A 24,946-nucleotide genomic window follows, 5' to 3' on the forward strand; every position below is an offset into this window, starting at 1 on the left:
ATGTCCTATCTGCATTTATGATTTACCTGCCCACTTCTGTTGGACTAATATTACAACTAAAATCTCTTCTCATGCATTTTCTCCGACAAATCCAACATCTACCTCACAAAATTAGTTAGTTGGTAAGTCATAATTTATCATGTGATAACCAAGTTAAACTCATTATAAATTAATTAATTACCGTTATATCAAAATTATAAAAAATTATTTATAAAAAAAATAATAAGTGTAGTATTACTTTTATTTTATTATCACAAAATAATAATAACACTTTTTTTAAAAAAAAAATTTTGAATATACATTTTAAATAACTGATTTATACACATACTGAGAGTGATTAATTTGATTGAGAAAGAGAGACAAACTTTGGTAAGGGGAAGTTGTTTAGCGAAAGGAACAAGAAGAAAAATGATAAAAGGGAGTTGTTGTTGTTAAGTAGAGATTTGATAGAAGCATTAGATTCTTTTGTGGCCCATCCCCGATTTCATTTATTTTGTTCCTCCTAAATTTATATACATTTACATATTGGTGGATGGATGGAATAGTGTGTTTGTCTCTCTCTTTTTCTTTTAACTTTTTCCCTTTTTCATTTACTTTCAAATAAACAAAAAACATGACCATGCCTAATTCTCTATTGTAACCCACTTGGATTTCGGGTCCACCGTTGCTAACGCCAGCACACAACATGCCTTTCAGGCACGAGGCGTCCACACTCTTCTTCTCTTTAATATTCTTTCTCGGGTCGGGCTACATTTGACCACACCATACAATAATAACTTGACCCATTTAACCTCAATATTATTAGTTGGACGGTGAGATGACAATAAAACTCAATCTAAAATTAAAAATATTTGTAATAATCAAGAATTTGAACGATATAAAAGTGAAGAGCAGGTATTGAAGCGTAGAGTGTAGAGCAGGGGAACAATTCTCGTAAAGTGAAATAGGGTTTGACTTGATAGGTTACTGCGCTGAAAATCATGGTGCGTGGTCGTGTCGTGATAATAGATCGTTTGACCCACCTAACCTTAAGCTAAATCCCTCCAACACAGATACCTTTTATCACGTGGGCTCCATTGTCACTGAATATTATTATTTAAATTTAGATTCCTTGCTGTTCCACCCTGATCTACTGTAACGTTATCGATGCCTAATCAATAACCAGATTGTCGATCATAATATAGTACCGTTCGATTCAAGTTACCGGATTAGATTTGGATCCAATATTTATATTTGTTTCCTTTAAACAATCGGATCGGGCTTCTTCCGCTGTCTGAGATTAGGTAGAATATTCCTTANTTCTCTCGGGTCGGGCTACATTTGACCACACCATACAATAATAACTTGACCCATTTAACCTCAATATTATTAGTTGGACGGTGAGATGACAATAAAACTCAATCTAAAATTAAAAATATTTGTAATAATCAAGAATTTGAACGATATAAAAGTGAAGAGCAGGTATTGAAGCGTAGAGTGTAGAGCAGGGGAACAATTCTCGTAAAGTGAAATGGGGTTTGACTTGATAGGCTACTGCGCTGAAAATCATGGTGCGTGGTCGTGTCGTGATAATAGATCGTTTGACCCACCGAACCTTAAGCTAAATCCCTCCAACACAGATCCCTTTTATCACGTAGGCTCCATTGTCACTGAATATTATTATTTAAATTTAGATTCCTTACTGTTCCACCGTGATCTACTGTAACGTTATCTATACCTAATCAACAACCAGATTGTCGATCATAATATAGTATCGTTTGATTCAAGTTACCGGATTAGATTTGGATCCAATATTTATATTTGTTTCCTTTAAACAATCGGATCGGGCTTCTTTCGCTGTCTGAGATTAGGTAGAATATTCCTTAAGAGTGATAATATTTAATCAGGTAACATTATTGATTCCATAATTAGACACATGTTAATTGAAAGTTATTAATTTTAATGATTATTATTATTTTATATATAAATAACATTTATATAATTATAAAAAATTATAGTTCAAATTAGATAATTATAAATAAAAATAAACTTTATATTTTAATAAATTATAATTTTTCTATTTCTCGTCTTATAGAAAGTTATCCTTGCATAATGTGTGTGTATATATATATATATATATATAACACTAAATATTTAAGATTAAAAAAAAATATTTATTTAAAGTTATTTGGGATAATAATTCATACTTTAAAGTTGTTACCATTTTTTTCAACTTACAGGTACATAATAACTCACTAGTATAACCATAGACATCTTTTTGATAAAACCAAAATATTTTTAACTTCTTAAACATGTTTAGAGTTTCTTGACGCGAAACTTTTTATATTTTTATATTATCATTTTTGGGATTATTTCATTTATCTTCTTACTTAATTACAATAACAACTACTAAAATAATGAATTAAAATCCTTATACATACTACTAAAACGTGAATTATAAAATAAGAAATTAAAACAGTAATTTTTGTAACTACAACTCTACTCAATTATAATCAGATTTGATTGTATATATAAAATGAATAAATGTAATGTCAATTTATAAAACTTGACATAAAATAAAAAAGTTTAATATATAAAAAATTGATTTAATAAATATTCAAATAAATATAGATGAATTATGTAATATGCGTATCAATCAAGCGTTAAACTATTAAAACAAATCCCATAAATAACAATAAGAAAATGGTATGACGTAACTTGTTCATTCCTTTATGAAAAAGATAAAGGAAAATAATAGAGTTATCGAAAAGTTTACACTGAATTTGTGTATCGAATGACGTGATAAAATCTTTACTATTTATTAATATTAACTGATAATAAATAAATAGTCAGAATTTTGTTATGTTATTTGATACGTAAATTTGGTGCACACTCGAACTGTAGGATTACTCAAAAATAAATTACCTAGTAGTGACTAATTAAACTTGGTTATTTCGAGATTTTACTTTTAATTTTTTTATCTGTGGACCACTGTCATAGGAGACGTACAAGCCAAGTCATGAAGACCTTGATGCGACGTCGAATTTATAAAAAACCAGACCTGACCTTAGGCGTTTACCTAATCTGAACAAGAATCCATCAACTTGTGCTCCAAGCAACGAAAATCAAAATTTTCAACTATTTGAACCTTTCACATGGAATTGGAATTCATTCAAATTCTCCAACTCCTGATTCTTGGCTGCTCTGTCAACATTAATCAATTCAAAGAGGATTGTTAATTGGAATTACAACTGAATGGTCTAGAAAGTTTTGAACGGATTATTTTCTTGTACTTAAATAGTTTAAGGATTAATTTTTAAGAATAGATGATAACTTGGTGATAATTTCTTTTTATAGGAAAAGAACATTGAGATATAATAACTATTTATAGGTAATTTAACGATTCATTTGAGATTTTTGGATTTATTATTTAAAAGGTATTGAGTTTGAATCCTCTAATTATTAATAATGGGTAGTCATTAGAGATTTATCCGACCAATAACTTTAAAACTCGGGAACAATAGTCGAGATACATATAAACTAGTCTGGACACCCTCGAATATCCAAAAAAAATAAAAATAAAGATATAATTATACCGAATAAAAACATGAGATGAAAGGCCAAAAGTGGCAAGGTAATTTGTTGAAATGTCTCACTTTTAATCGATTACTTTAGGTAAAAATTCAAAAGTTACAATATAATTAACTGCTGATGATCCCATTTTGATATCAAATAAATAGCCAATTTATTAGTTAATATACAAAACTTTAGTAGAGATTAAAGAATAGACAGCTAACACCGCCAACTTTTGTGAAAGGGCATTTCTCAGTGTTTCGAGCTATTGGTAGTTGCCACCATCAAAGAAAATCTTTATTAGTGGAAACACTGATCTTCGACGTAAAAGTTAATATTCTTCCTCAACCCATCTTTTAATCTGTTGTTGAACGCTTCTATTTCTTTGAAGCCGCGTTGAATTATTCTACAACAACTGTTCAATTACTCTACACAAGTTTTCAATATTTGAATTCCACATGTCGGCTCCATTCTATTTAACCTATTAATATTTGATTAATCCTAAGAATACGTAAGCATTAAACATATCATAACTATTATTTCTCTCTTTTTCACGCCAACAATGACTTCGGTCTCATTTTCTCATCAGTTTTTTCTGAGGGGAATAGTAACCCTTTCGTGTTGATATTTAGAAAGTAACATTCTTTTTTGTAATATAACATCCATTGGTTTAGAAATCTAACTGTAATCCTCATTTTTTATAGGTTCTTAGGTTATACTATTTAAATTTGAAGGAAATGACATTTTATTATTTACTCAATTCAATATCTAACATGCAAAATCTGTAACAATATTAAGAGGTGATATATTTCTGAGGTTAAATGATGAAATATGAAGATTGATGAATTGATGATATTCTAAAACTAACGGATATTACTTAAAAAAAACCTTTTTATCTCGAGTGATAAAATACGGTGTTTAATGAATAATTAAAATATGGAAGGGACCCTCCTCAGAAGTTAAGGACAAGGATCTTCCTGTTCCTAATAATAAAAGAACAAAAAGCTGGGAAAAGAAAAAGCAATTTACCAATTAATAAATAAATATAAAGGAAAACATGATGGATTTGGAAGAGTTATTATTAACCTAACAGGATACGCCACATGTGCTTCCTCAATGGGAGCAGAGGCAGAGAGTTTTCATCATCTCTCTATCCGTCTATCGCTCCTACTTTATGAATAAAAAGCTGGAGAGAAAGTTGAAAACTTTTGGTTTAAGCTGTCTCTGGTCAAACCCAACTTTCACCTATGAAAATAAAACATAAAACAGCTCCTCAAATCACTTTTTCAAACCTCCCAATTACGAAAACGTGGTGTCATTTGAGTTTGATTATTATTGACCAATTTTTCTAGATTCGAGTTTTGGCGTATAGGGTAAAAACTAAACTAAATAACTGTTATTATGCAATTTTGCCATTAAGTTAGGAGAAGTCAGAAGCCCGCACAGATATAGTTCGATCATAATTGGTTCGACTCAGTATTGGTTCGGCATTGTATAAGTTCGTTGATAGGGACAATTAGCACAAGTTAGTCGCAACAACCTTGATAGTGTCGACAAACCAGGGATGAACTCAAATCTCGAAATATTTGGAAGGGATAGGATTGACACCGGTGGTAGTGCGATCTTCATGTCCAATCATGACAATATCAGAACTACAATTTGAATTTGATTACAACCGTATTCTCTCTCTTTCCTTACTCTAAACTTGTATAATACCCTCTCCAATTATGAGAAAGGGGTTAACAATTTGTTTAAGCATTATATATATTTCTCCTGTAAGCTATTTAACGCAATAAGAGAAACGTGGCTTAACTGTAACCACTTTAAAATGTTTGTGTTTTTTACCTTACTGCACTATACTGTATCAAATAACTAAAAAAAAAAAAAATTCTGTTAAAAAATGATTTTAGAACTCTAAAAAATGACTTACGATAAGAATGAATACACCCTAACGTGGTTCCCGCAATAAGGTTGGGCCAGTCCAGAAATTTGAATTGGGCCGCCCAAGAGCAAGCCTTTCTCTTTACTAGATTGACCCTAAACCCATAATATGTTTTAAATATGGGTGTCACCCTCAACTATCATTCTTAAAAAATTATACGAAGATGAGGGTAAATTTAGGGAGAACAAAAATAAATTATGAAGATGAATTGATATGAAGATTTCTACTAAATATCAATTTTATTATCCTTTAATTAATTAATTATAGTTATTAACATGTATTAGGATTCTGTTGTTATCTGTTTTGCCGGGTTTCCGTATTTGTAGCAACTAGTCCTAGGTTGTCGTCCTCCTGCGCTAGCTTGTTGTCTCATGTGACCCCCTACACTCTGGCACGTGCTGCCCCCACGCCTCTTCATAAATTTCTCTCCTCGGAAACACAAAAAGTGTGTTTCGTACACTTTATATTTATAAATACCACGTAAGAAAATAAAATAATAAATATTTGTAAACATTATTTACTTATTTTATATTTTAAATATAATTATATTGATTTATAGTATTGCTGACATGTATTTTCCTCGTATTCCAGATACAGATGGACTGTACTGTAGGCGTTGAAGCCAAGGCAGTGAGTAATCCCATGGAGAGTCAACAAGTATTTATAAAGGAGTAGACTGTAGAGACGTTGATTGAAAGTGGCATCGCATGTGAGATAACTCCATAATAATTACAGAGAAAGACAAATATCTGAAATGGCATGCTTTCAACTTACAGAATCATGGGATATTGCGAGTAATGGGAGAGGAAAGAACCCATCATCCAACGTCACCGATAACACCAGTCACAATCAGGTATTTTCTTTATTGGTTTAGTTTGTTTGAGAGCACAATCACTATCACAATCAGCATTCCTGTACATATTTTTTTATATTGTTTTTGATGATGATCAGGAACCCGGTTGGAGAAAGTTCCTGCAATTTATAGGGCCTGGTTTCCTCGTCTCATTGGCTTATCTTGACCCTGGAAACTGTAAGCCCCTCTCTCTCTCTCCATGTGTGTTTCTGAGGGACTGTGTGTGTACTTACAAATATTTCTGTGTTGACATGATACAGTGGAAACTGATTTGCAAGCGGGAGCTAATCACGGATATAAGGTACGAGAAACATAAATTTATAAAAATATTATGGATGTATAGAAAAGAGAATGAACATTTTATCTTCTTCAAATAGAAATGCAAGAAGAAAACTAATAAGCGTCCGTGTTTGTCATTTTCAGCTATTATGGGTGGTTCTTATGGGATTGATCTTCGCACTTATAATCCAGTCCCTTGCTGCAAATCTTGGTGTAAGCACTGGTAAGTCATAAATTCACCTGCTCATAGTTGAAGAAATGTTAATAAATTATACTTGTTAATGCTTTTTTCATTGGATTTTCAGGCAAACACTTATCAGAGTTATGCAGGATTGAGTACCCAAATTATGTCAAGTATTGCCTGTGGTTGCTAGCCGAAATAGCTGTAATTGCTGCTGATGTACCCGAAGGCATGTATAAATTTTAAATTTATTCGTTCACAATATATTTGAAATATCGATAATTTTTATTACTTTTCTTTTGTTCAGTGATTGGGACGGCCTTTGCATTGAATATACTATTTCACATCCCGGTATGGATTGGAGTTCTCTTCACTGGCTTTAGCACTCTCCTGCTTCTTGGCCTCGAGAGATATGGGGTAATTTAATTACTGAAATTTATAATACTTCAATAATCTAAAACCAACTTTATTTTACTGGTCATAGCATCAAAATCAACACCTTTTGTATGGTTAAAATGATAGGTGAGGAAGGTGGAAATGCTGATAGCAACCCTTGTATTCGTAATGGCTGGTTGTTTCTTTGCGGAAATGAGTTACGCAAAGCCTTCTACAGTTGATGTGCTGAAGGGCATGTTTATTCCCAAGCTCAAAGACCAAGGGGCAACCGGCGATGCCGTTGCCCTGTTCGGTGCCCTTGTCATGCCGTATGATTCATCAATATCTCATATATCACCGTTCTTAACTACATTTTTAACTTATTTTCAAAGTCTGAGAACTTCCAATTTTTTTTGTTAAATGCAGGCACAATCTATACCTGCACTCGGCTCTTGTGCTCTCCAGAAAAGTGCCCTCTTCTGTCCGGGGCATTAATGTGAGTCAGTTTATTGATATTGAATAGCTTCTATATTTGATTGTTTTGGTGCTGATATTCTAATTTAAATTACAGGATGCATGTAGATATTTCCTCATAGAAAGTGGATTGGCCCTCTTTTTAGCATTTTTAATCAATGTAGCAGTAATCTCAGTCTCAGGCACTGTTTGCTCCGCCGCAAACCTCTCCGCTTATAGCAAGGATCAATGCAGTGCTATGACTCTAAACTCGGCTTCTTTTCTTCTAAAGGTCTGACTCATTCGATTTTGGCTACTTTTATTGACTCTTGACAAATGAAACTTGATCTCTATATTAAAGAAAACTTGAATACTATGTACAGAATGTGCTGGGAAAATCGAGTTCGATTGTTTATGCCATTGCACTACTAGCCTCAGGGCAAAGTTCCTCAATCACAGGCACATATGCTGGACAATTCATCATGCAGGTTGTAAAAAAGAATTAAAAAACTTGAACAATATTCAGACTCCATTAGTCACAATTTTCTTCCCTACATTATTTGGCTTATGGGTTATTTAATTTCAGGGCTTCTTGGATTTAAAGATGAAGCAATGGATGAGAAACTTGATGACAAGGAGCATTGCCATTTTACCAAGTCTTATTGTTTCAATTATTGGTGGACCTCAGGGAGCAGGCAAACTAATTATAATTGCATCGGTTAGAAAAATAATCATTAAATTCGGATTATTAATTAAAGTTAAACCCATGATTAAGTTAAACCAGTTGTAATATTTTTATAAGTTTTGTTTGCACAGATGATACTGTCGTTTGAACTGCCATTTTCTCTGATCCCTCTTCTTAAATTCAGTAGCAGTAGCACCAAGATGGGACCTCACAAGAATTCTATTTATGTAAGTTTGTGTTTTTTTTCAATATTTTTATGTTTTCTCCCTCTAGCTTTCTAATTAGGGTTTTTTTTGTTTTTAAATACATGCAGATTATTCTTATTTCATGGATCTTGGGTTTAGGAATCATGGGCATCAATGTGTATTACCTAAGCACAGGATTTGTGGGTTGGCTAATCCACAACCATTTACCCAAAGCTGGAAATATTGTAATTGGTGTGATAGTGTTTCCCCTAATGGCCATTTATATTTTAGCAGTTATCTATTTAGCTTTTCGGAAAGATACTGTTGTAACATTTACTGAGCCAACAAAAGAAGACCCAATGGCCCAAGTTCACATGGAGAATGGACTTGTAAACCCTATTGGGATTGAGTCGGGCCATGTGCCTTACAGAGAAGATTTGGCTGATATTACTCTGTCAAGATAAGATGATTTTAACCCAAAATCAAATGTATGATGAAATGATATGATATTTTGAGTTATTAGTGTATACACAATGTTGCAATGAGTTCACTGTAGAGCTAGTCATCAGTTGTATTTCAGAATTGTGGTTGGCACTTGGCAGTGTTATTTTGGCATGGCTCTCGAATTTGATTCTGCCAAAAGGTTAATTTTAATTTTGCCATAAGTATGTTTACGTACGACTGAATTTAAAGTAGTTGAACATTTACTATTACATATAGAGTTAACGACTTTTTCCCACTCAAAAATTGGTTTAATGACACTTTCCCACTTATAGATTTTTAAATTACTACTTTATTATCCAAATTTATATTCTAGAGACGAACAAAGAACAAACTCAAACCAAATTGTTGAGGCTTTTAAAAAGTGGAGGCCCATACATCTTTTGATGCTAAAATGTTAGATTTTGGTGGTTGAGATTAATCAAAATTTGCCTTAGAAGGGATAATCGCACAAACTCTAATCGCTCGATTACCGAAGATTGGTAATGTCGACAGGAATAGGGTTTGAAAGATTTTAGTGAGTGATAATTGGAGAAGAGAATGATTGTGATGTAGGGCCACAAAGATGCTGGAATCGAAAACAGAATATAAATTTGGATAGTACAGTGGTATTTTAAAAGTCTGTGGGTGAGAAAGTGTCATTAAACCATTTTTTGGGTGAGAAAAAATCGTTTACACTTACATATAAGAATTAAGATAACATTACAATATCGAATTAATTATCATAGGAATGGCCACATTATGATTTCTTGATGCAGATGTGCCAGATAATCACCCCAAGGAAATATTTCAAGCAAGAAAGTAGAGAGAAGACTGACCAAAAAAATTAGTGCAAACAAAAGATGCTATATCTATAATAAAGCTCCATAACCAAGTTAATTAACAACAAGAGATGTAACAAATGCTAAAACAGCAATCACAATCATGATATTTAGAAAATAGTTTGACTGTAAAGGCTTATCTGGGCTTCCACCAACTGCTTCATACTCTGCCCGAATCTTCTGCTTCATTGTGTCTGATAGCTCTCTCTGCAATTCAAATAGGCAACACTAATTGAATTTTATTCTTTCTCCTTCATTTAGACTTCCAAGATTTAGTTGTGAGATCAGGATGATTTGAAATAAAGCTTCTTGTATTATTTATAGATACAGCAAAAGATAACAAGATACTTGTTTTTTTAATCCTGCAGAAAATCATAAAGAGAAGAGAAGACAAACAATTTAGACATCCACAATTTCCTCCATATGAGTCTTTCACACAAAAAAAGCTTGCAACAAACTTTTGATAACTACTAACTAAAAGAATCAGAAAAAAGTAACTCATAATTACAACCTTCCCAGAAGAATACTTGGCAGCAACAAACTTCTCTGGCGCAGGTTTTGCGGGACTATCATCTATCACGATACCCTAATCACAAAATTAAACAATTAGCATGAAAGTCAAAAGTCATCTTCATCATTGCCTATCAAAGTTTAGAGATGCAAACTTCTTGAACCGAAGTCAAGAATGGGAGCCATTCTGATAACAAACGATGATAGTGTTTTGCCAGGCTGACCCCCAAAGATTAAGGGAAGGTGGTTTTGCAGTTATTTGGCACTCTAAAGATGCATGTGTTTGTGTGAAAAGAATCCAAGCTATTCAAAGTATTAAGGAAACAATTCCAGAAAACAACTACACAACAATTTTTGCATGTATTTTACATATGAAAAATCTCGGTATCAAGTTTGTATATATTAGTCTTTAATGCAGAATGTTATAAACTTCTAAAGTAAAATGACAAGTCTTATTAGGTCCATCCCTATACTAAGTGTTTGTCGCATGAATACAACCTCAAACAAAAGATGAGCATGCTTTGAACCCATAAACTTACTAATAAAAGAGCCATCAAAAGCAAAGGGGTGCTAAACCTGAGGTTCATTAAAAAAATAGAGTATGTACTAAAGCAAGAAGAAACAATTTATAATTTTTCATGAAAGCACAGAACACAAGCACTCAAAATTAACAAACCTCAGTAGGATCAAATTTGGCACCAAGGTTGCTGAGTTTGACATGGGCTTCAGCATAATCGTTGAAAAAAGCTTCTTGATCCTCAGCATATTTCTCAGCATATACCTGCCAATTATGCAATATTTATTAGCTATAAATGATGATGATTCTATGTCATTGATACAACAACATTTCATTACATTTTACCTTGAATGAAGGATCATCAAAAAGGACAGCATCAGTAGGCAACACAAGAAGCTCTTCATCCTTTTTTTCTTTAATATCCTGCACAGGAAAATCGCTGTCAGGAAGCAGATTTTGCAACCCCAACTCCTTCATTTCTCACTATAGAAAGAGAGTACGATCAGACTTCAAACCTTGAAGTAGGAATTATCAAATTTCAACCATTTCACTGTCCAGGACTGCCCTCCAGGAGCTCCGGGTCCATCTTTCTGTCATATAACATTTTTCCTATTAACTTGTTAGCCATTTGTAAAGCTATCTATACCAGTAGTCGTAAGTCATTAAATTTGATGAACCATCCGAATCACACTCTCCACAGAAACAATAGAAACAATCTCAGCATGAATTATTAAAAATTAAGTGGTTTTGTACCGTATACTTTGTTTCTGGTTTTCCCCAACCACTGCGTTCAGGTCTAGACCTTCCCAGTGTATGTGCACCAGATAACGCAACTATTTCCTGCAGAAGCAAAAGATATATAAAGCATTGCATGCAAATGTGAGATCAAATAACGACCAAATCTTCTTTGCAGTTAAACTTACCTTATCATTTAATCCCATTCTGTAGAATACATTTCGCAAATGTTCAGCAGGTGAGGGAGGGCCAGCATCTAAAAGTCAGATGAATACTTTAAATCAGTTGCTAACTAAAATTGGAGTGCCATGCAAACACCAGCATATTTTAATATGGAAAAGATAGCAGAATTACACAGCAATCAGTTCTAGATTATGCTTAAGTATCCTAACAACCAAAAATAGGAAGACTTAGAATAAAAGATATCTAAGAAAACAATTTGACCATATACGTTGAGATTTGAACAATATGAAAAAGATACGAACTCAAGACTAAACTACATGGCTCAGCAATAGGTGTCATGATGACAGTGTTATGCCAGCAATAAGCACGGTCATATGGCTTCAAGCATACTGGAAAGAATATATAGACCGTTGATGGACAAGTACACTTGACTCCTAAATGATCAATTTTCAAATTGTCAGCAGACTGAAACCTAAATACTTTTTAGTTCTTCTTTCTATAATAATAGAAGTGCCTAATTATTTCTCGTACAGACACAAGATCTCATGCTTCGAGTTACATGCCTGCCTTCCATGGTATCCAATAACTAACCCTTATTCCACAAAAAACTGTGTAAACGAAGCTAACTTTTATATTAACCAAAGCAAATTCTTCACTTGCATTGGACTGTAACATGGAAGGTTCCTAAGTATCACGCTATTAACCATTTTGATTCCCAAGGAATTATTTATCATGTTGAACTACTTCACAAAAAACTGTGTTATTTTGATTGTTGTAGGCACCAAAAGTAAAAGATATCTTTCCAAAGACTATAAAAGTACATCGTCCACTAACCAGGAAGCCTTCCTTCTTCAGGGCACTGGTCAGGTCCAGAGACATCCACCCTTCCATACTTCATGGGTAATTTGGGGCCGCCAGCTTCCTGAATTTCAAAGCAATAAACAGAATCTTTAGAAAATCAATCATTTCGAAAAATATTGAATTAAAAGCAATGGTTAGTAAAACCTCAATAGCAGTAGCACTGGCCAACTGGAATAAGTCTGCATAAGTGACACCAGAGTATTTGTCCTTTATGGGTTGAATCAGCTGCAATGCGTTCCCAAGACCTGAAATGACAGCTTGTGAGGCGCCAATGTTCCAAACCAAGCTCAATTACACATAATTTCAAACCAATACCAGCATTAGCTGCATGTTTAAGCTCAGCTTCAAATCTAAGACTTCCATTAGCTCCACCCCTTTGTGGCCACTCCTCAATGTTCTTGTTATAAGTACCCGCATCATGCCACCCAAGGCGAACCTGTTACATCATTCACAACAAACTTTAAACCACATGACAGCAATTTCTTCGTCAAAATATAAATTATAGACATCATTGCATGTCATTGGTAACTATTAACATTTTGATGTCTAAAATTATAAGTTTAGTAACAGTAACTATAAAAACACAGCATGGACAAATAATTTAAAAATTAATAATAACAAGCCAAACGGCACTGTTACAGTTCAAGTAATTAAGTTGAGTGACAGCTGAAGTACCAAAATAGGATGGCAAAACTTGGTTTTCAGAAGCTCCTTGATGTCTTCTTTCGCACTCTTCAACTGATCAGGATCCGAAGCCGCACATTTCGGCGATGCTGATGTGCTAAACCCTCGGTTCGTCACATTCACCGACCATCTCTTCTACACTCCAAAGTCAAAGTAAAAGTAAAAATATAAATATAAAGAAAATCATTTTAATTTAATTATTCCGTAAATAAGAAAAGAAATGCTATTGCTATTTGCTAATGCTACCTGGTGAATGAGAGGAGAAGCTCTGAGGTTGAGAGATGAAGTCGAGAAAGAGAATGAGAGAGACGAAGCGGAGGAGAAAGGAAGCTTAGTGGTGGTGGCGGCGGAACGGGATGCGAGGAGGCGGGAAGTGGCGGCGCTCCTCAATGAAGAAGCCATGCTGTCTATTGACGATTGGTGTAATTGTGTCAGTGACAGTCGCTCTGCCATTTGGTTGGTTTCCCTTTCTTTATGGTTCGTTCGCTTCCCTCTCCTCTTGTTTTAGATTACGCGGCCCAATGCTTATGGCACACACGCGCAAGCGCACCAGTCCACAATGGCTTTTTGCTTGTCGTTTGGTAATGCGGTTAGGTCCAGTTCTGTTATTGGATATATTCGTGTCTCCATCTTATCTCCAAGGGCCACTAATCGCCGCTACTAAATACTAACGTGGTTGGTGTTTTTTCATATATTTTAGTTCACCTCACCTGGACACTTCGTTTCAACGCAAGTTAGTCAAAGTCAAACCATTTGTTTTTCATTTTCAAAAGTTGATTTCTATGAAAGTTTTCGTTTCCTCCAAGTATTAGGCTAATGGTATCATCTTTGTTCACATTTCTGTTATTGGAATAATGATAGAGGACAAGGCAAAGTTTGTGAATATTTGGCTAAGATTGTCCATATCTATAAGAGGATTTGGATTTCTAAGGTAGCACAATCTTAGTAACCCAAACAAGAATAAATTGTACCAACCTTAGTAAAATGAACATGAAATATTGTTGATTGAAGTGTTTTATTATTATTATTATTATTTCATAATCAAGATGTCTACGTTAATTTATGCGTACTTCAATTAATCTTTTGAAACCCTAAAGGTTAAAATTATCGATTAAGTAAGAGTTTTGGTGGTTACAACTACCGATCGGGTAAGAATTCTAATTACTATCCCTATTAGCAACTGAGAAGAGACTCGAACTCAAGATCTTTTGAATAATACATTCAAAAGTCTTTTTCGAATCACGCAACCATCCAGAGATAGTTAGGTGTTTAAGTTTACAAACTATGTTTTTGTTACAAAGAAAGGATATTGAATATAAATCTCGTAAAAAATGCATTCTTAATTGAGTAATACTACACATACATCATTTTCCATACAACATTATGTGGCAAGATATGATTGGCTAATTTAAAATTAAAATTAAACTTTCATCCAATCATATCTTGCCACATAATGTTGTATGAGAAATGTTGTATGGGAATGATGTATGTGTAGTATTATTCTTTTTAATTACAGGTGGAAAGATTAATGAGAGAACTTACACGGCCTTGAATTGGCCGACGAGAAAGCCCATGAGCCTTTAATTTACAACATTATGTTGACGAGTATTCGAGCAGTGTTAATATTATTCACCGACTAAACAGCCCTATCTTCTTAAAGAAAAGGTAAAAAAAATTGCAACCGTTTTACTGTCCCAGAAGAACTATGTGTTTTTAATAATTTTCCTGCTCAAAAAATATAAAATTGGAAAAAATCATGGGACAGAACAAAAATGTGCAAAACCTACCCAACCACTTGCTGTATTTTGATTTTTGGGCTTGTAATATTATTCTTTATTATTTTTTAAGGGTTATGTCAATTTAACAATATTATTTATTGTGGTTTTTGGCATTTGTCAATGTGAAAGGGTAATAATAGCTTTTGGACTTGGGTGAAAAAGTTATCGAGACTATGTGTTGTTGCGATTTTTTGCACTAACAAGAAATACGCGAGCCTCATGAGAGAATTCGCACAATAAGCCTACTTGAGACCGTGAAATATGATGCTGAACCCATGGGCAATACTAATAACGATGCAAGTAAATAAATAAGAAGAATAGATAATAGTAGTTTTTAAAATGGTTCGGATGCAAGGTGCAATTCGTACATTCCCTGTTCTTATTAATGTGTTTACAAAATATATTAGCTCTCAAGAGAGAGAACTGCTTTATAGCTATTGAAAGAATAAAAATATGGATCCCTAATTTCAGTTGAGAGACCCCTATTTATAGTGTTGCATAAGTGATCTTGTTCAAAAAGCAACCATTTTATCGCATAACGTGTGGCCTGACAAACCGCCCTAATTAGAGACTTAATAATGAAACGATCTTCTTATAATGTGTCACACGACCTAGGTGATGATTCATCGTGAGTTTTACCGTTGAAGCAAACCATAACAGTTTTGCAGAGGTAGTCACCATTTCTTAATATAAGATGTGGCCCAAAAACTTGTATGGTCACAGGACACTTGTATTTCTACTAAATTAAAACGATATAAATGTAACACATTCACTTTATTCTTCATAACTCCAATTGATAAAAGCACCATGGTCATACTTGGGTTTGAAAAGAAAAGCGAATTGTAATGGAAAAAGGACCATGTTCATATTTAAAATACGCAACAATCTAAGATATAGACAGGAATTTATTATAAAATATTGTGTAAATAATTAAATATGCAATAAAAGTAGATGTTGGTGATCAATCTGCATCTAACTTTGATTTTGCTCACTCAAAGTTACCTACAAATCTCTAGAGTTAATTGGCTGTGAAATATTATTTAAGTGCTCTTGATTCTGAAGAATTACATTAAAGTCTAGTTTAATTTAATTTAAAAGATCCGCAATATTAAATATTTAAATCTGCCTTTTGTAAACATTAATCTATTGAAATTGTACTTAACTGAGGAGATAAGCAAAAATAAATAAAAGTGACGAAAATAGACATGAAAGTATCTTTTAAATATAGAAGTATATAGTATAATTCTCCTCTATTATATTAATCAACATTACAACACCATTTTACGGTTGTATTCTTTAAAAATATCTAATCTAAATCTAATACTGACTTGCGTTTGGTACCACAATCGTGATTTATGTTGATTAAAAATTTAATTAATAAAGTTGAATAAATCAGCCACATATCTAATATAAATTATTAAATTGCAAATCTGTTGAGCATACTAATTAAAATCCTAAAATAATTTATTGATTAATTGATTAATTATATGGACAACTGTCTGACAAGAGTACAAGACAATCTAGTCTGCCCTCACTGAAGACCAAAAGATGGTCTGTTATCATACATAAGGATATGTTTTAATTTAATAGCATGAAAGAAACACTAAACATTATATTGATATCATCGAAAGATAATATTTATCGGATTTTATATATAATAAGTCAAAGAATGATTAATATTTTTCTTAACAATAAATAAGATGTGGGAGAGTGTTTTTCACTAAATGCATAAATATTATGACAAATTCAGAGGACATATTAGTCAATGATATTTAAAATTGAATTGTGAATCTTTACTTTAGAAGTTTAAATACGGTATTATCATGAATAACGTGGTTGGTATACCGGCTGGACAGGTCTCTCAATAGAGCAACCTAACCACAAGGAAATAGAGCACTACACAGGTAGTGTGGGTTTCACTGGACGCAATTCGTTTTTTGCACCATGATGATGTAATGCGTGCGGGGGAATATCGGATATTTGGTTGCGCGCGTGTGTGATTTAATTTTGAGCATGAGGTATGAGAATACATCACCCAATGCGAACACTTCTGAGTCAACGTAGCTGATTGGCTGGATTTCTTTTCTCAATTAGACGCTCAGTTGGGGGCGTAGCGGCGCACGCGCTACCATTATATAATTGAAAATGGAGATATTATGAAATATTTTAAGTTCTACTGCATAATTGAGGCTGGAGTTGTGGGGCAAATTGTTCTCACCATAAAACTTGTTTGTATCGGTAATGTTAATTTTGTTAACTTTCTAGAACATGTGAAATCATTGGCGTTTCTAGAGCATTTTGATACTTAATAAAACTAGTAAGAAATATACTTTGGGATTTATTTGGATATTTATGTTATACGTAAATGATTCATACATTTTACACGAGAATAATATTATATTTATAACCTAGTCATACAATTAAGATAAAAATTATATAAAATTTATGTAAAATAACTATTTTATCCTATGTTTTTTGTTTGTTTTTATGTTTGATTGTATGATTCAGTTATAAACATAACATTATTCTTTTATTTGGCCTTGAAATCAAATAATAGATCTACCCATTTGAATACTTATAAGTTTTTTTTTTAATAAATACTTTGCTCATATCAAATATAAACCATATCTGAAAAAGACTTAGAAATAAAGGCAAAAAGTGTAATAAATAATTATATATATTTTCTAAATTATTAAGTATTTAGATGGATAATCTTACAATGATATAAGAGATATTTGATTACAAACTTACTTCTACAATTACTTTCATGATGCCTATCTTGACATGCGTGCGTCTTAAGCTAGCGGAACAAGATTGGTTGTTCAACTAATTGAAATTAAGTCGTGTTGAATTATAGCATGTATTAGAATGACTATACAATTGAAGCGAAGTCAAGTAAAGTTTATGCCACAAATTTTCATTAAATTATATGACAAGGGATGTGTTGGAAGTAACAGATACAAACTTACTTGAATTATTATTATTATTTTTTAATTTTGGCAAATGGAAGTTAACAAATGGTGGGTTATGGGATAGGTCGTCTCAAGAATATTTGTGACATTAGATAATAGTTACTTTGGAGGTCTAATAGCATATATTAAAAAATTTATTTCAAAGTTATATTTTTTACCTTTTGAGATGTAAAATAATTAGGAGAGGTGGACGACGACCGACGGGCTATAAGGTTAGGTTGGTGGGGTGTTCTGGAGAGCAGATGTTGGAGAAGCGACGGTTGGTGAAATTGATGATTTCCAATGTTAGGATTGACCGGAAAAGACTCGAGAAGTCGTGACCTAAAAGGTATTGGTGGCCGGCAATTGACGGAGTAAACATATGAGGTATGATAGGGTTTTTGGTGAGAGGGCTGAGGGGAGGAAGATAGTGGTGTCGGGGAAGGCCAATAACGTCGGGTACATGTTGAAAAGGCCGGAAATGGCTGTCGCGCGTGGTGGAGTTGGGTTGTGAGATTCGTAAAAAATTGGTCAAATCGAGGGCTATCAAGGCTGGAAAAACACTTGGGAAATGATAAAGTGATGATTCTGGTCGATTTTGGTGAGAAAATCTACTAGAACCAACTCCAAACAGCCAACGGCGAAAGAGGGATGAAGATGATTTATGTGAATGTCGAATTTTGCGATTGAATTGGAGGGGAGTAATTTGAGATATGTAAATGACCATTTTAGCCTTTCATTGTTAAAAGAAATTCAATGTGTTTAATTTATAGGTGTAAATTAGAATATATGAAACTAGAGGTACAAACTTGTTATTTCATCAAGCTTTGGGTGAGAATATATGTAAAAGTTTTTAATAAATTTGTGTCTTTTGGCTTTTTTCTAAGACCCCTTGTAATAAATTATACACTATTTTCATTTTTATAATATATTAAAAAAAAATTTATAAAAAATTGACCCTTTTAACCCTATTTTTGGGGGACCTTTGGCAGGTGCCTCACCTGCCTATCACTTGAGCCGGCCCTGGTTATGAGTCAAAAATGCTATATCCACCGAACAATTGCACCAAAACATGTGGAGGCCGCCACGTTGGACGATTGAATACTACATAAATGGACGGCCGTCTAACGGTTTCGGATGGTCGTCCATAGATCCTGGACGATCTTTCATAGTGGAATGGACAACCGTCCATAAAAAAGTTGTTTTGTTTTGAAAAAAAAAAACAATGGACGCCCGTCCTCGTCCAGTTAATATGGATGACCGTCCATCTTATAAAAACTTCCCCCAAATTTTTTTAACCTAATATGTTTTTTAATTACAGTACAGATGCCAGTCCAAAACTAAAGGACGACCGTCCATTCCTTATGGACGGGCGTCCATTACTTACGGACGACTGTACTTACATAATGGACGGGCGTCCATTGCTTACGGACGGTTGTCCATACATAGTGGACGGGCGTCCGTTCTTTACAGACGCCCGTCCACAGGTAAGGGACGCCCGTCCACAATTTATGGACGGGCGTCCAAAGATTTTATTAGATTTTTTAAAACCACATTATGGACGGGTGTCCATTCCTTATGAACGCTCGTCCACAATTTATGGACGGACGTCCCAAGTCTTTTTAAAATTTTTATATTTACATTATGGACGGGCGTCCCTTATTTGCGGGTGCCCGTCCAAAATTAAGAGACAGCCGTCCATAATTGATGAACGACCGTCCCTAAATGTTTTTTAATTTTTAAAAACGATTGTTTATGGACGGGCGTCCATTAACATATGAACGCCCGTCCAATATTTATGGACGGCCGTCCATAACCTATGAACGACCGTCCCTAATTTTTTTTTTTTATATTTTTTATTCTATTTATTGATGGACGGGAGTCCATGTAAGTGAACGACCGTCCATATTTGATGAACGGTCATTTACTAAAAAAAAATTTAATTAACAATGCTACAGACACCAGGGTTTTTACACAGAAATCTTGTACCGACCTACGTGTCCCGTGACTCACACCATTCAACACATTTAACGTTATTAAATTTTTTTCTAGTGAACGGCCGTTCATCAAATATGAACGGCCGTTCACTTACATGGACTCCCGTCCATATTATATGGACGGGGGATCCATTTACTACGGATGGGTGCCCCCATTTAAAGGACGCTCGTCTATCAATAAATGGAATAAAAAATATAAAAAAAATTGGCGACGACCGTTCATAGGTTATGGACGGTTGTCCATAAATATTGGACAGGCGTTCATATGTTAATGGACTCCCATCCATAAACAATCGTTTTTAAAAATTAAAAAAACATTTAGGGACGGCCGTTCATCAGTTATGGACGGCCGTCCATTAATTTTGGACGGGCGCCCACAAATAAGGGACGCCCGTCCATAATGTAAATATAAAAATTTTAAAAAAACTTGGGACGCTGTAACACTTGCTCTCTACTACTATTCATATAATGCATACTATGCAAATTATAGATATACATAGCGTATGGAAGATAGTGGGCTCAAACTTTTCTTTACTCATAAAATATAATTCTTTACAAACTCAAAATACTATGTATTAAAATCTTTCTACTTAATACAAAATATTATAACTGGTGGACAGTAGTGCCAATACTCTCCCCTCCCCGACGTCCATCCGACCGCTGCTCCTAATTCCTGCAAAACAAGGAAGAACAGTGGGGTGAGCACAACAATGCTCAGTAAGTAAATCCTCTACTGCGTGTCCCCACAACTCACTCTTTGATTCTTTCCTTACTCTACCGTTCTTCTATTTCTAATTCTCACTGTTTTACTCTTTCTTGCTAATACTTTTTTCTCCTTTAACTATGTTCTGCTCTTTTTATTCTTTCTTTCTCTCTGTTCTCATTCTCTTTTTTTTCTTCTCTTATGCTTACTCACCATGAAGGAAAATTATGGTTCTCTCTTATTCTCATCATACTCACCATGAAGGAAAATTATGGGTCTCTCTCTCTCTCTCTTATTCTCGTTATACTCTCACTAACCATGGAAGAACTCATGGTGCATGCATGTAGGAGATTTACATGCAATTAATGCAAAAGAACTGCATGTTTCTTTCTTCTACTCTCTATTCTTACTAACTCAAACTCTCTCTCATTCTATCTCATTCTTTCTCAAGCTTTCTCATTCTTTCTCATTCTCTCTATTATCTCATTCTCATAATTCATTTCTACTAACTCGCTCTTTGAATGTCATGGCCCCATCTTATTGGAGGCACGGCCGGGACTTCTCCCGCTCTATGTGACTTCTACTGATTCTCTTTTTGTCTCTCTTTCTCATAACTCTTTTCTGTTAACTTTCTGTTGTAGGTCACGGCCTCATCTTACCGGAGGCACGGCTGGGTACTCATCCCACTCTTCGTAATCCTACTCATTGTCTCTCTTTATTCTTTCTCATGTTTGCTCATTCTTCCTCACTTGCATGTCACGACCTCAGCTTACCGGAGGCACGGCTGGGTGGAGATCACAAAGCACCAACCTACTCTTCGTGACTTCTACTCATTCTTTACCGATCGGACTCAGTCATGCATGGATTCGGAACCCTTGGCCATGTGAGTGTATATTCTTTCTCTTTATCTCTCGAATGTCACGACCCCTTCTTACCAGAGGCAGGGCTGGGGATCACAAAGCACCCACTCTCGTGACGGTCACGACCCCATCTTACCGGAGGCACGGCTGGGGATCACAAAGCACCCACTCTTGTGATTTTACTCATTACTCATGGGTTCCCCATCGCACAACCTACTTTATTCTCTTCTTTTGTTTTTCTCTTTACTTTTAGAGTAGTTCATTCACAAAGTTCCCTACTCTTTCTCAAGCTTTACTCTTAGAGTATTTTATTCACAAAGTTCTCCACTCTATCTCAAGTTATTACTCATAATGTAGCTCATACTCAACATTTTCTACTCTTTCTCAAGCTACTTCTCAATGCACAATTAATGCATATGGATGGTTCATGCTTATTAATGCACTTATGAAATGCCAAATGCCATACTGCATCAAAATAGTCATTCTGTGCAGGTCACACTCAAGAAGCCATAACTTGAGTTATACACCTCGGATTGCTACGGTTTTGGTCTTGTTTTAAAGCTTAGAGACAGGGCTACAACTTTTATGTTTTTTTTTTTTCTAAACCCAGTTCAATCCGCAAGATGCCCAAAAATCACTTAGAAAGTCACGGCTGTGACAGAGCAGTTTGGTAACATGTTTTCACTTAGGCATTTCATCAAACAACTCATGTGCATACAAAAACTCCTCTATAACTACAACTCTATTTCTCTTTTTAATCATCCAAAATGGGAAGAAACTCCCTTCTATGGACATAATTCTTATCATAGAAGAACACTCCTAAAATTTTTACTCAATCTCCTCCAACTTCATCTCAAACTCATCACACATCAACACTTCTCATAAAGGAAGAATATCCAACAAACACAACATGAATATTCATCTCAACTCCATTTCTCAACAAGTAGACATACATCTCTACTCAATTTCTCAACAAGCGTCATATATACATGCATAAAGAAAATCTCTACTCAAAGATTTCTTAAACTTTAGCTTGAGTTGGATTTACTTACCTCATACTTGAGTAGTCTTCACTAAAACTCTCTACTCTTGTTGGACCTTAGCTTTCCCTTATTTCCTAAGCATAAACTTAGTAAGAACTTAACCCTTACATAAATAAAACTCATATCTAGAGTAGAGATTCTTACCTCTTTTTGCTTAGGATCAATTCTTTGTCAAATCCCAACTCAAAACTCTCAAAAATCCCTTGGAAGATTGAGTGAGGAATTGAGAGAAAATGAGGGATGAAGAGACGGTGGAAGAAGGGAAAATGAAGGGGTTTAGAGAATTAAACTCTTATTAGCTCATTTAATATACACTCTTTCCCATTTTACCCTTACTCTTTCTTGAAAATTTCACCTTTATCCTTTGATTCTTTACAAACTCACCCCCATTTTACACTATTCTCCATGAAATTTTCTTGCATTTTACTCCCCACTTTTCTAGCTAATTAGAGGTAGAATGGTCATTTTGCCCTTAGAAAAGAATTCTCTAGAAACTCAAACAAAAACTCAGCCGGCCCTTCGCCGCGGCGAAGGATTCTCTGTCGCCCCAGCGAAAAATTACAGAACTGACACCGCCATTCACAAAGCCAACGTCGCCCCGGCGAAGACTACAACTCCAAAATCCGCTAAGTCTTGATCAATTCCAGGGTAAACACTCAACCAAACCCAAAACATAAACTCAACCAAGGGCCAACCAAACAACATGAATAATATACAACCTCATTGAGGGGCAATTTAGTAAACTTTGAGGCCATACCATAAGCAATGGCTATGTATCTCAAATGGGGCGTTACAGACGCCCGTCCATAATGTGGTTTTAAAAAATTTAATAAAATCTTTGGACGTCTATCCATAAATTGTGGACAGGCGTCCTTAACTGTAGACGGGCGTCCGTAAGGAATTGACGCCTGTCCATTATGTATGGACAGTCGTCCATAAGTAATGGACGACAGTCCATTATGTAAGGACAGCCGTTCGTAAGTAATGGACGCCCGTCTTTTAGTTTTGGACGGGCGTCCGTACTGTAAATAAAAAATGTATTAGGTTAAAAAATTTTGGGGGAAGTTTTTATAAGATGGATGATCGTCTACAGAAGATGGACTGACGTCCATCTTTATGGACGCCTGTCCATAGAATATGGATGAGAGTCTATTGTTTTTTTTTTCAAAACAAAACAACTTTTTATGGATGGTCGTCCATTCCACTATGAACGACTGTCTAGGATGTATAAATGGCCATCCGAAACCGTTGGACGATCGTTCATTTATGTCAGTATTCAATCGTCCAACGTGGTGACCTTCACGTGTTTCAGTGCAATTGTTTGGTGGATATAGCATTTTTGTTTTATTAATATTAACAGGTATTGGGGTAGTGGGATTTGCTACGTTGCAGAAAGGTTTTGGCTTTCGAAAGGCATTTTGTATTTATTTGTTTAATAACTAATGAGATATACCAGATCTAATATTAAAATACTTAAATAATACTTGCTTGATATAGTCTTGTTTAGAATTTTATAAAATAATATATTTTTATAATTAAATCAAATCTTACCAATATAATTATGATTTTATTAGAATTAATCAATTTATCATTTAAAATCAATAACTGATTCTAATAATTGTTATTGTCTATTGGATACCCACTTTCATAAGATCAATAATTGATTTAAATCCTTTCACATCAAGAATGATTTCTTAAATTCATACTCAAAACCCAATAATGCTACTGACATCGGAATTTTTACACCAAAATCTTGTACCAGCCTATGTGTCTCATGATACACACCATTCAACACATCAAAAATGCTATATCCATCGAATAATTGCACCGAAACACGTGAAGGCTGCTACGTTGGATGATTGAATACTAACATAAATAGACGACCGTCCAACGGTTTCAGGTGGCTGTCCATACATCTTGGACAGTCGTTCGTAGTGGAATGGACGACCGTCCATAAAAAATTGTTTTGTTTTGAAAAAAAAAAAAAAAACAATAGACTCCTGTCCAAATTATATGGACGGTCGTCCAGAAAGATGGACGCCAGTCCATCTTCTGTGGACGATCATCCATCTTATAAAAACTTCCCTCAAATTTTTTTAACCTAATATGTTTTTTAATTACAGTACGGACGTCCGTCCAAAACTAAAGGATGATTGTCTATTCCTTATGGACGGGTGTCCATTACTTACGGATGACCGTCCTTACATAATGGACGGGCGTCCATTACTTATGGATGACCGTCCATAGGTAAGGGACGGGCGTCTAAAGATTTTATTAAATTTTTTAAAACCACATTA

General features: G+C 34.5%; 2 protein-coding genes across 4 annotated transcripts; one reads left to right on the forward strand and one right to left on the reverse strand.

Annotated features, from left to right (window-relative positions):
• The first annotated feature begins 6,177 nt into the window (after positions 1 to 6,177).
• On the forward strand, positions 6,178 to 9,161 carry LOC116131606 (metal transporter Nramp5-like). 2 transcript variants are annotated; one of them, XM_031417263.1, is made up of 13 exons: positions 6,178 to 6,347; positions 6,446 to 6,524; positions 6,608 to 6,648; positions 6,771 to 6,849; positions 6,932 to 7,036; positions 7,115 to 7,224; positions 7,330 to 7,511; positions 7,609 to 7,678; positions 7,754 to 7,927; positions 8,019 to 8,123; positions 8,222 to 8,353; positions 8,452 to 8,547; positions 8,634 to 9,161. In XM_031417263.1, the coding sequence occupies exons 1-13, from the start codon at positions 6,249 to 6,251 to the stop codon at positions 8,967 to 8,969; spliced, it is 1,608 nt and encodes a 535-aa protein (XP_031273123.1). In that variant the 5' UTR covers positions 6,178 to 6,248; the 3' UTR covers positions 8,970 to 9,161. The 2 variants fall into 2 exon arrangements, with proteins under 2 accessions (XP_031273123.1, XP_031273124.1); XM_031417264.1 differs by having other exon boundaries at positions 8,665 to 8,793.
• A 671-nt stretch (positions 9,162 to 9,832) lies between these two features.
• On the reverse strand, positions 9,833 to 13,934 carry LOC116131607 (probable L-ascorbate peroxidase 6, chloroplastic/mitochondrial). Of its 2 annotated transcripts, none has more exons than XM_031417265.1 (12): positions 13,564 to 13,934; positions 13,309 to 13,452; positions 12,949 to 13,069; positions 12,778 to 12,878; positions 12,607 to 12,694; positions 11,778 to 11,845; positions 11,608 to 11,694; positions 11,370 to 11,444; positions 11,200 to 11,277; positions 11,014 to 11,118; positions 10,339 to 10,413; positions 9,833 to 10,034 (listed from the first exon to the last, which is right to left on the reverse strand). In XM_031417265.1, the coding sequence occupies exons 1-12, from the start codon at positions 13,768 to 13,770 to the stop codon at positions 9,882 to 9,884; spliced, it is 1,302 nt and encodes a 433-aa protein (XP_031273125.1). In that variant the 5' UTR covers positions 13,771 to 13,934; the 3' UTR covers positions 9,833 to 9,881. The 2 variants fall into 2 exon arrangements, with proteins under 2 accessions (XP_031273125.1, XP_031273126.1); XM_031417266.1 differs by having other exon boundaries at positions 9,892 to 10,189; positions 13,564 to 13,931.
• Between the last annotated feature and the right edge of the window lie 11,012 nt (positions 13,935 to 24,946).

The sequence above is a fragment of the Pistacia vera genome, unplaced genomic scaffold (genome assembly GCF_008641045.1).
Source record: "Pistacia vera cultivar Batoury unplaced genomic scaffold, PisVer_v2 Contig235, whole genome shotgun sequence".
Lineage (NCBI taxonomy): Eukaryota > Viridiplantae > Streptophyta > Magnoliopsida > Sapindales > Anacardiaceae > Pistacia > Pistacia vera.

What these genes read in the sequence shown, in the direction of transcription:
- LOC116131606 (XM_031417263.1), top strand. Translation starts at nt 6,249, where the DNA reads ATGGCATGCTTTCAACTTACAGAATCATGGGATATTGCGAGTAATGGG. An exon ending in TTGGCCTCGAGAGATATGGG is followed by an intron (nt 7,225 to 7,329) that starts GTAATTTAATTA and finishes TTAAAATGATAG; the next exon opens with GTGAGGAAGGTGGAAATGCT. An exon ending in CTTCTGTCCGGGGCATTAAT is followed by an intron (nt 7,679 to 7,753) that starts GTGAGTCAGTTT and finishes TTTAAATTACAG; the next exon opens with GATGCATGTAGATATTTCCT.
- LOC116131607 (XM_031417265.1), bottom strand. Translation starts at nt 13,770, where the DNA reads ATGGCAGAGCGACTGTCACTGACACAATTACACCAATCGTCAATAGAC. An exon ending in TGAAGAAGGAAGGCTTCCTG is followed by an intron (nt 11,846 to 12,606) that starts GTTAGTGGACGA and finishes TCTGACTTTTAG; the next exon opens with ATGCTGGCCCTCCCTCACCT. An exon ending in CCAAATTTGATCCTACTGAG is followed by an intron (nt 10,414 to 11,013) that starts GTTTGTTAATTT and finishes TTTTGTGATTAG; the next exon opens with GGTATCGTGATAGATGATAG.